Raw genomic sequence first — 14,327 nt, 5'->3', positions numbered from 1 at the left:
AAAAAAAAAAAAAAAAAGAAATACAAAGGACAATTTACTCAAAAACTTGTCATACATATCCTTAATATGGATGTACTCCTCTAGACAGCATTAAAGATATACCACTTCCAAGTACTAAAAAAGTTTTCTATAATTTTTAAGTGTTATTTATTGCAAGGCTAAATTCTAAGAAGCTTTAAAAATATTTTTGACATTGTTTAAATTAGAAGGCTATTGTTAAAAAGCAAATTTTAAAGAACAAAAATAAATGGAAACAGCAAAAGTTGCTTGTAATGAAATGCAGCTAAGTAAAAATGTTTCTTTTAAAACAAAGACACTGAAAAATAGGTGTTGAGTAGTTTCCTGGGCCTTTAATGCTTTAAACTGATTATTTAACAACTAAAGCCATACTGATGGCCACTTGGAAACTTTAGCTGATGTATATTTTTACCTAGATATTGCTAGGTAAAAATTATATTAATCTTGGAAGCTTGAGGTTGTCGGCTTTCCTTGTTCTTCATATTCTTGTTTATAGTAACAAAATCTATTGGTACAGTTTAGGATGGTCAATCTATAGTATTTAAACAATTTTTTCTTTCAGAAATGAAAATACAAAACCTTCTATTTCTTAAAACTTTAAATTGTTGTTAAAAAGATGAGCAAAAGTTAAAATATTATGCTGTTTTATTGGTGTAAAACCACACTTCTGATTCTGCCAAGATATATCCATGCAGTTTAACAACTATGATCCTACAGAGAGAATAAATCTTAAAGGGAGTATCTGCTGTTAGCAATGGATCAAAATGTATATATCATATAATATTAAACAAAATCTAAAACAGCATATTGTCCTGAATAAGGCACACTCCAGAAACTCATTAATAGGAAAAACTTGTTTGTATAGCAAAAGAATGAGTGGCAAGATGGCTAAAGGTAAACTAGAAATCCTAAGGAATTTCCCTTTATTTTGTGAATAACTGATATCCTCAGAAGTTTTAAAACAATACTTAAAAAAATTAAGAAAGGCCATTACTCATACCTATTTCATAAGTTTACATGAATGCTGAATTATTCAATCTCACATAAAATAGTTATAAGTCGCTAATGAAGTTGATCACATTTCCACAAGGGAAATATAAAATCTGACATGTTTATATTTGTCACAAGTTGACACGTAAAAGAGGCTTGAATGTAACACATGATTCGTGAAGAATGCAGATAGCTGCAGAGAGTAAATTAGCTTATGGTGAAAACTGCCTTATCCAATATAATTCTTTAAAATCAAAAAGTAAATGGGAAACTCTTTCTGAAGATTTTTATAGAATAGATGCTTTATGTAAAATATTAAACAAACATAAAAGGACAAACTGACAATTTATTTGAGTCTGTAACTGAGATGTAAACGAGGAGCCCATTCTATAAATTAAATTGGTGTGTGGTATTAGCCATAGAAACATTGCGTATCCCAGATGCTATGGAACAGAAAAGGTGAGTGTGCCAATAAACACAACACACCCTCCAGAAAATGTCATCCTGACCTTTTTATTGTTGAAATTAAAAAATAAAAGATACTTAAATACAATGGTGAACATATAGGGCAAAACAGAATCATAAAATTTAATGTTGAGTTAAGCAGTGAGCTGAATGTTTGGGTCTCCAAATTGGCTTTGAACCCAAAACCACTTAAAAACAAGTATGTTCACAGTTAACGGCAATTGGCTTATAGGTGAGAGAATGGTCGAAGCTGTTCCAGTTGAACTTCCAGGGAAATTCTCTCCTCAAGAACATCCTGAAAAAGACGCAAGGGCCAAGTTATGTTTCAAAGTATAGAAAAATGAAGGAATATCTAACAATAGCACTGCTTCCAGAAAACAATTTAAATTTGTCAAGACAACTAAGGGAGAGCTTATTCATATTTTAAAAGTATACTTCACTTTAGAAACGTAGTTTCTTTATATGTTAATACTAAAGATCCTAGTAATTTCACGTATTTTCTTATTACACAAATCAGGGTAACAGAATGTCTAGTTATTAGAAAAGTCAGTGTTTGCAACAAATAGGTATTAACACCTGAATTTTGCATAAGCCTGCCCCTGAATTAACTGTAGATGAATTTGTTAATACAGCTTCTTTTCCCTAGTGATGACATCTGGCTATATCAATTCCTAGATCTCATTTTGGGCTTTGGTTTCCCAAATAATAACTTTGCATTCAGAATTTTTAATCAATGTTGATTTTAGGGAGTCTTTTCAGTTAGCTACCAAATTCTAACTCATTTACTTTCTTTTTTTCTCTTTCAAATTGACAGTATCATGTTTTAACCAGAACTACCTCTTTCTATTTTGTACCTTACTTTCTATTTTCTGTTCTCAGAAGTAAGGAAGAAAGTATTTTTCAAAATGGCTTCAATATACTTGTTTCAATGGTCTTCCCTGGTTCAGAAAAACATGCATTAACAAAATTTTCATCTTCATGGTATTATACTACTAAGCTTGTCTTTAAGTTCATTTTTCCTGTACAATGGACTAAATTAACAATCATATAACTACAAATGTCTTCTCCTTTGATCATAGAGTTATACAAGAATATCATTCATTCAATAGATGTTTATCAAATGCCTAACATATGATCTAGGTTTTGGGGATAGAGACAAAGTGGTCATAAGTTTATATCATTCATTCAACAGACATTAACAAATGCCTAACATACTAGGTTTTTAGGAGAGGGACAAGATGGTCATAAGTTTATCTAGGACAATCCCAGTTTATATCCAGTGTCTTGGCCTAAATAATGATAATGCAACCCTCTTTTTTTCCTCTCAAAAGTATCTTGATTTGGATGGTATATTACATGATCTTCCTGAACAGAAATGATTATGACTTACCCTCAATGAGTTCACTGTAATAGGACAGAGAGACAAATGTGTCATAGATAGTAATTCCAGGACAGTGTAATAAATGCTAAATGAGGAGCATGAACAGAATATTACAAGAATGAACTAACTGCATTCATTTGTCATTTCCACGGACTCTCATCTCATCTTTGTTCTATTCCAAGTGGGGCCAACAGTGCTCCAGCATCTCCATGCCTGGAATTCCCAGGTCCCACCTTAGCTCTACAAAAACCAGAATCTTCATTTTAACATGACCCAAGATTACCTGTATATGCATTAAGGTTTGAGAACCACTGGTTTGTAAGACATGAGTACTTAATAATGTTGGGGAAACATAAGTGATTCTGGGAATAATTTTTTTTTTTGACCCAATAAGGAAGGAGTAAGTAGGAGTAATTTTTATTTCTAGGGAAGCAAAGAAATCATAGTTACTAGAAAACAAACACATTCCTCTTGGGTATTAGATGACAGTAGTACACACTGTGCATAAGCACCATTTCTATTTAAGGCTTGCCTTTTCTCTTTCCACATGCAAGACGACTGAGGCTGCCACCTCTCTCTTCTTCCTTTAGACCTGTTTAAGTCCCTTTAATGGAATTTGAGTTGTCTTTGATAAAAGGACAAACTAGGACCTGGGTGCAGTGGCTCATGCCAGTAATCCCAGCTACTCAGGAGGCTGAGGTGGGAGGATAGCTTGAGCCCAGGTTGCCAGAGCAAGATCTCTGTCTCCTTAAACAAAAAAAAAAAAAAGGGGTGTGTGTTGGTGGGTGGTGGGTGGAGGGGGGGCGGTAAAACTAACCACATCAAGCATCTAGAAATTAGAGCAAGCACATGTAGTGAATCTTGAGGTGTCTGAGATCAATTCCTTCTCTTGGTTTCTTTACAAGACAAGAATTATAAAGATCCAGAAACATATACCAGTTAATTGTTGCTGCATTCGCTATTCAATCTGCCAAAAGGGTGATTCCTTATTGCGTCTAATCGATTGCCTGAATAGCTTTTTCTACCTTTCCCAACAGATCTGAGAAGACCAAGAAGCAAAAACCTGTAACATTCAATTTATCTTAAATCCTCTCATTCCTCCCTGATCTGAATTCTAAATTCGAAGAAAGGAGCTCTTTTTCGCTTACTAGCACAGCTTCAACATCACTTGCTCAGTGCAGTGATAACCAAAATATATAAGCTTCAGACTAGAGAGGTAAAAAAAAAAAAAAAAAAAAAAAAAAAAAAAAATTAAAAAAATTTCTTCTGTAGAATCACCTGAGTTTAAGTAAGAGTCTAAAGTAGGTACTGGCAAACCTTTTCTGTAAAAGACCAGATAGTACATATTTCAGGCTCTGTGGGCCATATAGTTTCTGTCTCATATTCTAGTTTTTTGTTTTCTTTTCTCTTCTGTTCTTTCTTCTCTCTTCTACAAAAAAGAACAAGTCATTCTTAGTTCATGGGCTATATAAAAACAGGCCAAAGGCTGAGCTGAATTTGGCCCATTAAGAGTTAATCTGCTGATTCTTGGCCTAGAACACCATAATTAAAATACCAGTTTTACTATAAACTATCAAGTTTAAAGAACGTACTGCTACAGGGTTTGAAACAGGGTGTTAAAATGGAATTGGAATACAACTTAATAATAAAGGGGAAACATGGGAAGAATACCTACTCATACATGACATGGCTCTGCTCAATTAAAGAACTAGTCTGACCATCATTTATTTCAGTCTGATTATTATTATTATTTTCGTGATGGAGTCTTGCTCTGTTGCCCAGGCTGGAGTGCACTGGTGCCATCTTGGCTCACTATAACCTCCGCCTCCTGGGTTCAACCAATTCTCCTGCCTCAGCCTCCCGAGTAGGTGGGTGGGACTACAGGTGTGCACCACCACACCTGGCTAATTTTTTTGTATTTTTAGCAGAGACAGGGTTTCACCATGTTGGTCAGGCTGGTCCAACTCCTGACCACAAATGATCTGCCTAGCTCGGCCTCCCAAACTGCTGATTACAGGCGTGAGCCACCATGCCCGGCCCAGTTTGATTGTTATTTGTTGTGCTTTTTCTTCCTAGTAATGAAATGTGCCTAGGAATAGCTTTGATTACCTGGGAATAGAAGGTTGTGATGCAAGAACAGCAGCTAAGACACCCGTCTTTTGTGTATGTTCATCGACTTCTGGCCTTAATTCATCTTCCGATTTTAATCTTCTTCGAACAGGTTTAGGTGGTGGAGCAAGAGGTGCTGTGCCTTTGCTCTTTAAAACAAGAATTCCATTAATAATAAGCATTTCTGAAGACATTCATAGTTAGCACTTTGCAACACCATTTGCTTTCTTTAAGCCATTTGCTCTTGGAAAATTGAAAGTTACTTGTCCTACTTTAAATCTATGTATTTGTGGCAAGAGCTAACTTAAATTATAGAGGGAAAAGATGTTTCTAGTTGACACCACAATCATGAATGTACCTGCAATATAAATATTTTTAGAGTAACATATTGATGCAAAACTGTTAATATTCACAGTTTTAACATAAATATGATACAGAATCAATATATACCTGTCCAACAATAAACAAAGGCAGTCTCCAGAAATATCTAAGCATTATGACCATAGGATTTCTTACTCAAAAATACTAACATGTATCTTAATGAATAAAATAACATTATAAAGTAATGGAAAGCTAAGCAACTCTTTAAAATACCAAAAACATCACTATTAATATGCACAGTAATTACAACTTTTGAAAATGAGTTGACATTTTGTTGGCGATTATGTATCTGCCCTCGGCAGAATAAAAAACAGTGTTTTGGCATTTACTGTAACTTGATTTACCTGTAAATAAATAAAAACAACAGTCAACTGCTATCTCTTAAGTGATATTTTTAATTTGTTGCTGTGAGTTGACAAAATAAAGTTCATTACTTAAAAACTCACAGGACTACTAACGTAATAAAACATAGTGATATGGTTTGGCTCTGTGCCCCCAAATCTCACCTCAAATTGTAATCCCCGTGTGTCAAGGGAGGGGCCTGGTGGGAGGTGACTGGGTCATGGGGGTGGTCCCCCATGCTGTTCTTGTGACAGTGAGGATGTTCTCACAAGAGCTAATTATTTTAAAGTGAGGCACTTCCTCGCTCTTTTTCCATCCTGTCACCTGCTTCCCCTTTGCCTTCCGCCATGACTGTAAATTTCCTAAGGCCTCCCCAGACATGCGGAGCTGTGAGTCAATTAAATCTCTTTTGTTTATAAATTACCCACGCTCGGGTGGTATCTTTACAGCAGTATGAAAACAGACTAATACACACACAGCATCCAGAAAGTAGAATTTAAGCACTTCAGAAACACATGCTGTTTTTATAACTATTAGGAATGTCTAGATGATAACAGAAAAAAAAAGTTACCAAAATTATTCCCTCCAAGGGAAAGTGTGCTGATATTTGCAATCTGAGGTACATTGATATAGTTTAGATATCTGTCCCCTCCAAATCTCATGTTGAAATGTGACCTCTAATGTTGGAGGTGGGCCTAGTGGGAGGTGTTTGAGTCATGGAGTAGATCCCTCGTGAATGGCTTGGTGACCTTCTCACGGTAATGAATGAGTTCTAACTCTGAGTTTACATGAGAGCTGGCTGTTTAAAAGAGCCTGGCATCTCTCCTTGCTCCCTCACTTGCCATGTGACACACCTGCTCCCACTTTGCCTTCTGCCATGAATCTAAGTTTCCTGAGGCTTTAGAAGAAGCAGATTCTGGTACTATGTACAGCCTGCACAACCATGAGGCAAAATAAACCTCTTTTCTTTTTTTGAGACAGGGTGTCACTCTGTCATCCAGGGTGGAGTGTAGGGCACTATCTCAGTTCACTACAATCTCCACCTCCCAGGCTCAAGCAATCCCCCAACTTCAGCTTCCCGAGTAGCTGGGACTATAGGCATGCACCACCACACCTGGCTAATTTTGTGCTTTTGTAGAGACAGGGTTTTGCCACATTGCCCAGGCTGGTCTCGAATTCCTAAGCTCAAGTGATCCGTCTGCCTTGGACTCTCAAAGTGCTGGGATTACAGGTGTAAGCCACTGTGTCCAGCATAACCTCTTTTTTTTTTTGTACAAATTACCCAGTCTCACATATTCCTTTATAGCAATGCAGATGGACTAACACATATATAAAACAGATAAGGATTGACAGATGAACAGAAGGCATGGAGAGATATGTAGTAAAGCAAGTATAGTAAAATAATAATGGTATAAGGTAGTGAATTTACTGATGTACAATGAAAAACTGTTTCAATTTTTCTGTATGCTTAAACGTTTTCATAATAAAATGTTGGGGAAAAATTATTCCTAAAACAGTTAAAGAACAAGTTAAGAGCACAAGGAATAACAATAACTTTAGAGGGCTGATAATTTTTCTTTATTATATTCAAGACTACAATAAAAGAAACTGAATTTCACCTATAAAGAAGTTCTACCTTATACAGTGGGAAGAATGTAATAACCACTTAAATTTTGAGAACCTGTGACACATATTTAACATAGATTACAGAATATCATCTCCATTAAATAGGCAGACTTTGTTCTGTGATAGACTGACTATACTACAGTTAAAGGTAGAGAAACGGGTTAGATGATTTCTGGTTGACCTTATTTCTAAAAATTATTTCACATAACTTATGATGTACAAAATTATTATTATAAAAGACATTTTGCATACCACATTGGTGGGAGCACTAGCAGCTGTCTTTTCTTCAGTTTTACTATCTGCTTTGGCAACTCGAAGAGAATTTGCAGGATCAGAAGCTTTTCAGCCTAAAATGAATATGTTTATCACTATTAATTATACATAACATGTAATTATGCATAAATATAGCATATGTAACAAATCAGAGTAAAATGTTAAATATTCAGACAACAAGAAAACTGAGATGATGTTAAGAAACTTGAAGGAACTTCATTAAATGAGATTTCTTTGCTACTGAAAGGCAGAGGGGAGAGCAGATAATAGATGTGTGAGGGAGAGGACGACTGGGTGAGAATGCAGGTACCAGATGTGCCAGGGAGAGGAGGATGGGGTGAAGATGAAGGTCATAGATGTGTGAGGGAGAGGACGACGGGGTGAGGATGCAGGTAACAGATGTGCCAGGGAGAGGAGGATGGGGTGAAGATGTAGGTCATAGATGTGTGATGGAGAGGACAGGGCGAGGATGCAGGTAATAAATGTGTGAGGGAGAGGACGGGGTGAGGATGCAGCTATGTAATACATGTGTGAGGGAGAGGAGGACGGGGTGAAGATGCAGCCACTGCACTGAACCTCTAAGTGCTTAGTCTGGGAAGTCCTTGTGGTTGGGAGAGGGAGGCATCCACCCAGGGGAGTGAGTACGGTACCTTGTGCACACCTCTACATGCCCACTCTGACCCTCCTAGATGCAGCCCAGTCCCCTAATGGACACAGCAGAAAGTTATACGTTTGAAAAGGGAACTAGTAGGAAATTTTCCATGGCCATGATCTATACGAAAGAGATTGCAGAATTCCTCTGGTCTTTCCAATTCCACATTTATGGTCAGCAATTTAGGTCAGAGGTTCCTAGAGAAGTTCTTGCCATTGGAACTACAACAGAATGTCCTAGAACACTGAATATTAAATTTTGGTATCCTACAGTCTTTGCTTAGTTAAGGCAACTTAGTCTCATACAAATTGTAAATGCTTTAATTAGAAGTTTGGCTGAAATTTGGTTAAAGTTGTAATTAGATCTAAAAGTTACATCTAGTGAAGTTCCCTTGTGGAAAAGTTGTAATGAGTGGAGCTATGGTAACCATGGCCTTTTATCACATGGAAATCTTCACCAAATCACGCAGTCAGATGCTTAGCATTAAGATGGAAACCCCCAAAGCAGTGTTTTAGCCACAGCCAGATGGTGGTGTCTTTTCATGCGGTATCAATCCCCCACCCCCACCAGACTCTGATACTTAGTAAGCATTACACTGCAACCAGCAGATATTGGAGGCCAATAAAAAAGTTGAGAAGCACTGACCTAGGGAATATTTTACTCACTGATGTCACCTCTAATATCTGCTCTGTTGACCCAACATGGTATGGGAAGTGACTGCCTGCAGAAAATTAGCCAAGCCCTTGAAAACTGACCGGCAGGACTTCTGGATGTTTCTCGGCTTCATCATCTTGTTCTTCATTTACATTTGATGCAGCAAATACTTCAAATTGGCTGAAATCTGCAAAATTTGGTTGCTCTGGTATCTGCTGAGGTGAGGTACTAGTGTGAGTTATGAGGCCATCGGCATCCACTGGGCGATGCACAGCGGGACCAGGAGCCTATACAATGGTTCAAAACAGAGGAACACACATTTTATCAGCCTATCAGTGTCACACAGTCATCTTCTTCTTCTTTGAAAATTTAGTATATAAAGATGCCCTGTTTTATTATCTGTAAGTTCAGAGAGGTGTATTACAGTAACATTTAGCTCTAAATAAATGATTAAACCACAAGTGAAAAGCTAAGATACTAAAAAAAAATTAAGATAATAAACCTCCAATAAAAAGATATTTTTTTTCAAAACTATAGTGCAAAGAAAGTACACTGAAGGAGAGGGTAGGGCTGGCCCTACCCCCATTCTCCATTTGCATGTATTTTTTTCTTAACTGGGCTAATACACAATAGTTTGTTCCTTAAATAAGTTATTTTTTTTTTAATGTTTCACTATGTTTCTTAAAACGTTGCTCTTTTAAAGTGTGAAAACCACTGCTCTAACTATTCTCCCAACATGTCAGGAACACTTCCCTTCAATCCATCTTCCACTCCTTTGCCAGACCAATGCTGCTCCATCTTCAGTCTAAAAATATGTTTACTGAATATCTACTTGTGAACAAAACAAATGAGGCCCGCTTATACCCTAATAAAGTCGCTTTTCTCTGGAGCAGAAGTAAGTAAGTAAGAAATTAAAATAGAGTGTGAGATGTTTTATGACAAAGGAAGTAAAGGATACTAAAGAAAGACATCTGAAGTCTCTTCTCTTTAAAAATTCTTCATCTCCTCTAAGAAAAACTCTGTCTTTCTTACTATGATATGGGAGATGCTCTGCCTCCTCCCTACCTCTCTAGCATCATTTCCCATCACTCCGCACATCTACTCCTGCTGTGCTGAACGAACTTGTTTTCCCCTGAGGAATGTGCCAGGCTTAACACACACCTCCATGGCTTTGTGGATGTCATACCTTCGGTTTGGAATACCTTCTCTCCAATAAATTCCAATTTATCTTTTAAGTCCCTGCTAAGTCTCATTCCAACATTTTCTGTATAATGTGATCCTTAACTTCAGCCACTAAGGCTGTCCCAAAGCATTTTATAAATGTCTACTACAGCACTCTAATTTCGATGTGGAAGCGATGCAGAGGTCATTATACTTCCTTAACTCATGTAGTAAACACATCCAGAGAGATGCAGTGAGGTTATTTTGGGGTATCTTGTTTTGTTTTGAGACAGGGTCTCACTCTGTCACCCAGGCTGGAGTGCAGTGGTGCAATCACAGCCCACTGCAACCTTGACCTCTCAGGCTCAAGAGATCCTCCCACCTCAGCCTCCCAAGTAGTTGGGACTACAGGTGCACACCACCACACCCAGCTAATTTTTTTTTGTTTTTGGAGACGGGGGTCTCACTATGTTGCCCAGGCTGGTCTGGAACTCCTGGGCTTGAGAAATCCTACTGCCTTAGCCTCCCAAAGTGCTGCAATTACAAGTGTGAACCACTGCACCCAGCCCAGTCAAGTGATTTTGTGAGTCACTGCTACACCCAGGACAGTAATGGATCTCTCCTATCTCCCATTGTTGTTTCAACTAAACTCTTCTCTGTCAAGACATTATCATTTGTTTCACTTTTAAGGCTCTTTCAAAAAACAACTCAGATCATTCTTGAAATGTGTATCTTTCAAAATGAGATTTAGCCTCACTGAATTAAATGCTCATTAAGGATGACCATCAGATCATTCTTGACCTTCCAAATAATTTGAGAACAGAATTAAATACCTAGCAGGAAAAGTGATCATGGGACGTTTAGTAATAAATACCTTGGAGAATTACCTGTGAGGGCTGTGGTCTTGGAGGCACTGCAGGAGGATGGGCAACAACTCCAGCCTGTTGTTGTCCTGCATGAATACAAAAGTCTTCTTTTTAGTAACTGTATAATCACTTTGTTAATAGAAGAAATAGGCTGAATGAATGTGACTACATGATAAAGATTTCTAAGAATGTTTGTTAAGCATTAGAAGGCAGGTACTAACTTGTTACATGGTCTGTATGTAACCTAAAGACCAAATCTCACAGCCTTTCATCAGATGTCGCTTTGCTTCTTACCTCTATTACATGAAGCCCTCCTGGCATACTCCTGCCTATTTCCATAATAGTAAACAACCTTGATTTTCTTCTCATATCTCTGATTGCTGTTTAAGTATCAAATGAAAACTTCCAAATTTTCCCTTTCACTTAACACTTCACTTTTCCTCACCATTCTAAACTCATAGTGACTAAAACATCACTTCATCATCCTCTGCCCTAACTTTTTTATGTTAACCAAGGTAACAACAATACTGCCAGTTCTTCAAAAATTGAAAACCTGGGTAAGTTATGACTTTTCATCTTCATCAGCCAAATTGAGATCTATCAGTCCCCCCCAACTTGATATCACAACATTGTTCTTTTAAAATTTCCTGTGACATCTCTCAGGTTCCCATCTTCATCATTTGCACTCAAACACACTTTAAGTGGTCGTTAAGAAAAAAAAATTGCCTCTCATCTGCTATCTTTTTAACCCAAATTTTCCTTCAGATAATTTTTTTTTTTTTGAGACAGGGTCTCATTCTGTCACCCAGGCTGCAGTGTAGTGAAATAATCTTGGTTTGCTGAAACCTCTGCTTCCCGGGTTCAAGGGATTCTCCCACCTCAGCCTCCCAAGTAGGTGGGACCACAGACATGCACCACCACCTCTGGCTAATTTTTGTGTTTTTAGTAGAGATGGGGTTTCACCATGTTGGTCAGGCTGGTCTCGAACTTGTGACCTCAAGTGATCTGCCTGCCTCTCAAGAGTGCTGGGATTACAGGTGTGAACAACCACACCCGGCGAGACAAATATTTTTAAAAGACATGTTAATAGAAACAAAAATAAAATGTGTATGTGTGTTGGATTAACTTTAAAATTAAATGATAATGTATATTATGGTTCTCTAGCCCCTACCTGTGGTGACTGTAAAGGTCCGATTCATATCTAAAGACGATGATCTGGAATGAGAGGGCTGTGGCCTTGGAGGGGGAGGTGGTGGTGCAGTGTTATCAGGCGATGTTCCTGAATGAGATCTGCAAAATTCACCCCATCATAATTGGTCATACTGATATCAGAGCTTTTTTCTTTTTAAACATTCAAACTTGACTAAGCAGCAAAGGATCTTATTAGCATGACATTTTGTCAACACTCAAGTATGTAAGTGTTACAATAAATTAAGATAGCACTGTTTTTGATGTATCCTAAACAACTGATTATTTTATGTGGCTAACCATTTTTTTTAAATAAAGTTATTAAGCAAAATTTCAATTTTTTTTTTTTTTTTTTTTTTTTTGAGACAGTCTCTGTTGCGCGGGCTGGAGTGCAGTGACACCATCTTGGCTCACTGCAATCTCCACTTCCTGGGTTCAAGCGATTCTCCTGCTTCAGCTCCCGAGTAGCTGGAATTACAGGTGCATGCTACCACACCCGGTTAATTTTTGTATTTAGTAGAGATGGGGGTTTCACCATGTTGGGCAGGCTGGTCTCGAACTCCTGACTTCAGGTGATCCGTCCACCTCAGCCTCCCAAAGTGCTAGGATTACAGATGTGCCCAGTCTCAAAAATTTTGAAAATAAATTTAGTTGTCAACATGATTTCATAATAGATTGCATACTTAGAGTGTAATGCTTTCCCATTCAATTAAAGGTAATAATAGTCTGAAAAAAAAATTGTAAAAAGGAAAGTCTACTTTCAGATATGGTTAGCTTTCAATCTATTAAGGTCTGGATTTTGGTGAGCTGCAGTACCCTTTCATGTGTCCACACAGACCATCTCATTTTAGAGGTGACTATGCTCAAACTCAACTCGCCCTAGAGATTCACTTCTTTGCTACCAAAGTCTTTCATATTCTGAAAAGAGTCTCCGAGGACTCTGGTAATCTGATCTTCACATATGAGAATAAATAGCAGAGTAAAATCCAAGATGACTGAGAATGCTAAGAAACACAGGAAGAACTGCATGAAGAATCAGAAAGGAAGACAAGCAGCCTTCTGACTCTAAGCTGTTTGGAGATTCTGCATCCTCGCTACACCAGGCATGCAGCAAAATGATACTTACCACGTGCAAAAAGTGAGGAGAGAAAGATGCTTCTGTCCTGCACACAGTTTTTAGTGGATGGTAAAGCCCTTGCAGACAAATCTCTAGCCATCCTCCACCCTATCCCACACCTTTCCTGTTTGTGCCTGAAAGGTTATATGTAATGCAGAACTTCAGGGTGGGGAGGTGGCCCACCACTGGACTGTGCTTTTGGATGGTGTTTTAAAACACAGAATTCTTTTGGTACTTGCCATAAGGCTATACATGTATTACTTAACAGACTCTCACTGTTTAGGTACAAAAGGACTTACAAAACTTCTATCGCCAAGAAGTTATCACCTCTTTTAGAGCTTCCACAAAATACCATTTAGAAAGTCAGGGTTCTTTTTGTTTTTCTATTCAAGTGGAAAGGATCAAAATTACTTGTCTTTTACATAAATCAAAAAGTAACCTATCAGCTTTCAGATAACAAAATCATTTGTGCTTGGTTCTAAGTAGTTTTAAACATTAAAATGCAGAAAGATAGTTTAACATGCTTTTCATTGACAGAAATACTGACCTTTGACGAGTTACATTGCTCCCGATCTGTTCTGGGTCAGAAGTAAAAGAGTCTGAACTACTGTAACCATCTGCTGATAAATGGGATATGTCCTATTTAATAATAATCACTTCTTTACTTTTTGCTCTATCTACTCCAAACAAATATAAGTGATATGCTGTTTCAAGCCAGAGATAGTCAAAGATTGGCTAATAGGCTAACAGTTCATCCTGGTGTTATTAATTGTAAAAAATTAACTACAAATCAAATAAATCATGGCATATTTACACAGTAGACAAAGCAAGTTATAGTCTAGAAACAATAATGAATACTTAATGATGCAGAAATATTCAAAATAAGTCACAGAACAGTACATATACAATGCGGCCCTCCAAATCTGTGGTTCTCTATCTGTAGGTTCCACAGCTGAGGATTCAACAAACCGCAAACAGAAAATATTAGAAAATAAAGTAACAATACAACAATAAAAATAACACAAATAAAAAACCATACAGCATGACCACTGTTTTTTTTTTTAATATAGTTCACGTGAGTGTGTGCGTGCATATATAAATATA

The 14,327-nt window shown here is 37.4% G+C and overlaps 2 protein-coding genes across 3 annotated transcripts in view; one reads left to right on the top strand and one right to left on the bottom strand.

The window, feature by feature from the left end:
• ECT2L (epithelial cell transforming 2 like) overlaps window positions 1–4,996 on the top strand; it is a 124,173-nt gene extending 119,177 nt beyond the window's left edge. The window contains exon 22 of one of the 2 annotated variants that reach the window (XR_001880846.1): window positions 4,931–4,996. The gene's annotated coding sequence lies outside the window, so the exon portion shown is untranslated. Of the gene's footprint in view, window positions 1–3,891; window positions 3,911–4,930 lie in introns of those variants that run through there. The other variant, XR_001880847.1, reaches the window with a different exon arrangement.
• REPS1 (RALBP1 associated Eps domain containing 1) overlaps window positions 646–14,327 on the bottom strand; it is an 89,637-nt gene continuing 75,955 nt past the window's right edge. Inside the window, 8 exon segments of the mRNA XM_017848980.1 lie at window positions 646–1,798; window positions 3,848–3,893; window positions 4,964–5,112; window positions 7,565–7,659; window positions 8,989–9,178; window positions 10,940–11,004; window positions 12,090–12,208; window positions 13,771–13,840. Of these exon segments, the coding sequence (XP_017704469.1) occupies window positions 1,700–1,798; window positions 3,848–3,893; window positions 4,964–5,112; window positions 7,565–7,659; window positions 8,989–9,178; window positions 10,940–11,004; window positions 12,090–12,208; window positions 13,771–13,840 (833 nt within the window). The 3' untranslated portion in view covers window positions 646–1,699.

The sequence above is a fragment of the Rhinopithecus bieti genome, unplaced genomic scaffold (genome assembly GCF_001698545.2).
Source record: "Rhinopithecus bieti isolate Rb0 unplaced genomic scaffold, ASM169854v2 scaffold_31173, whole genome shotgun sequence".
NCBI classification, from domain to species: Eukaryota; Metazoa; Chordata; class Mammalia; order Primates; family Cercopithecidae; genus Rhinopithecus; species Rhinopithecus bieti.
This window is presented reverse-complemented; position numbering and strand designations above follow the sequence as displayed.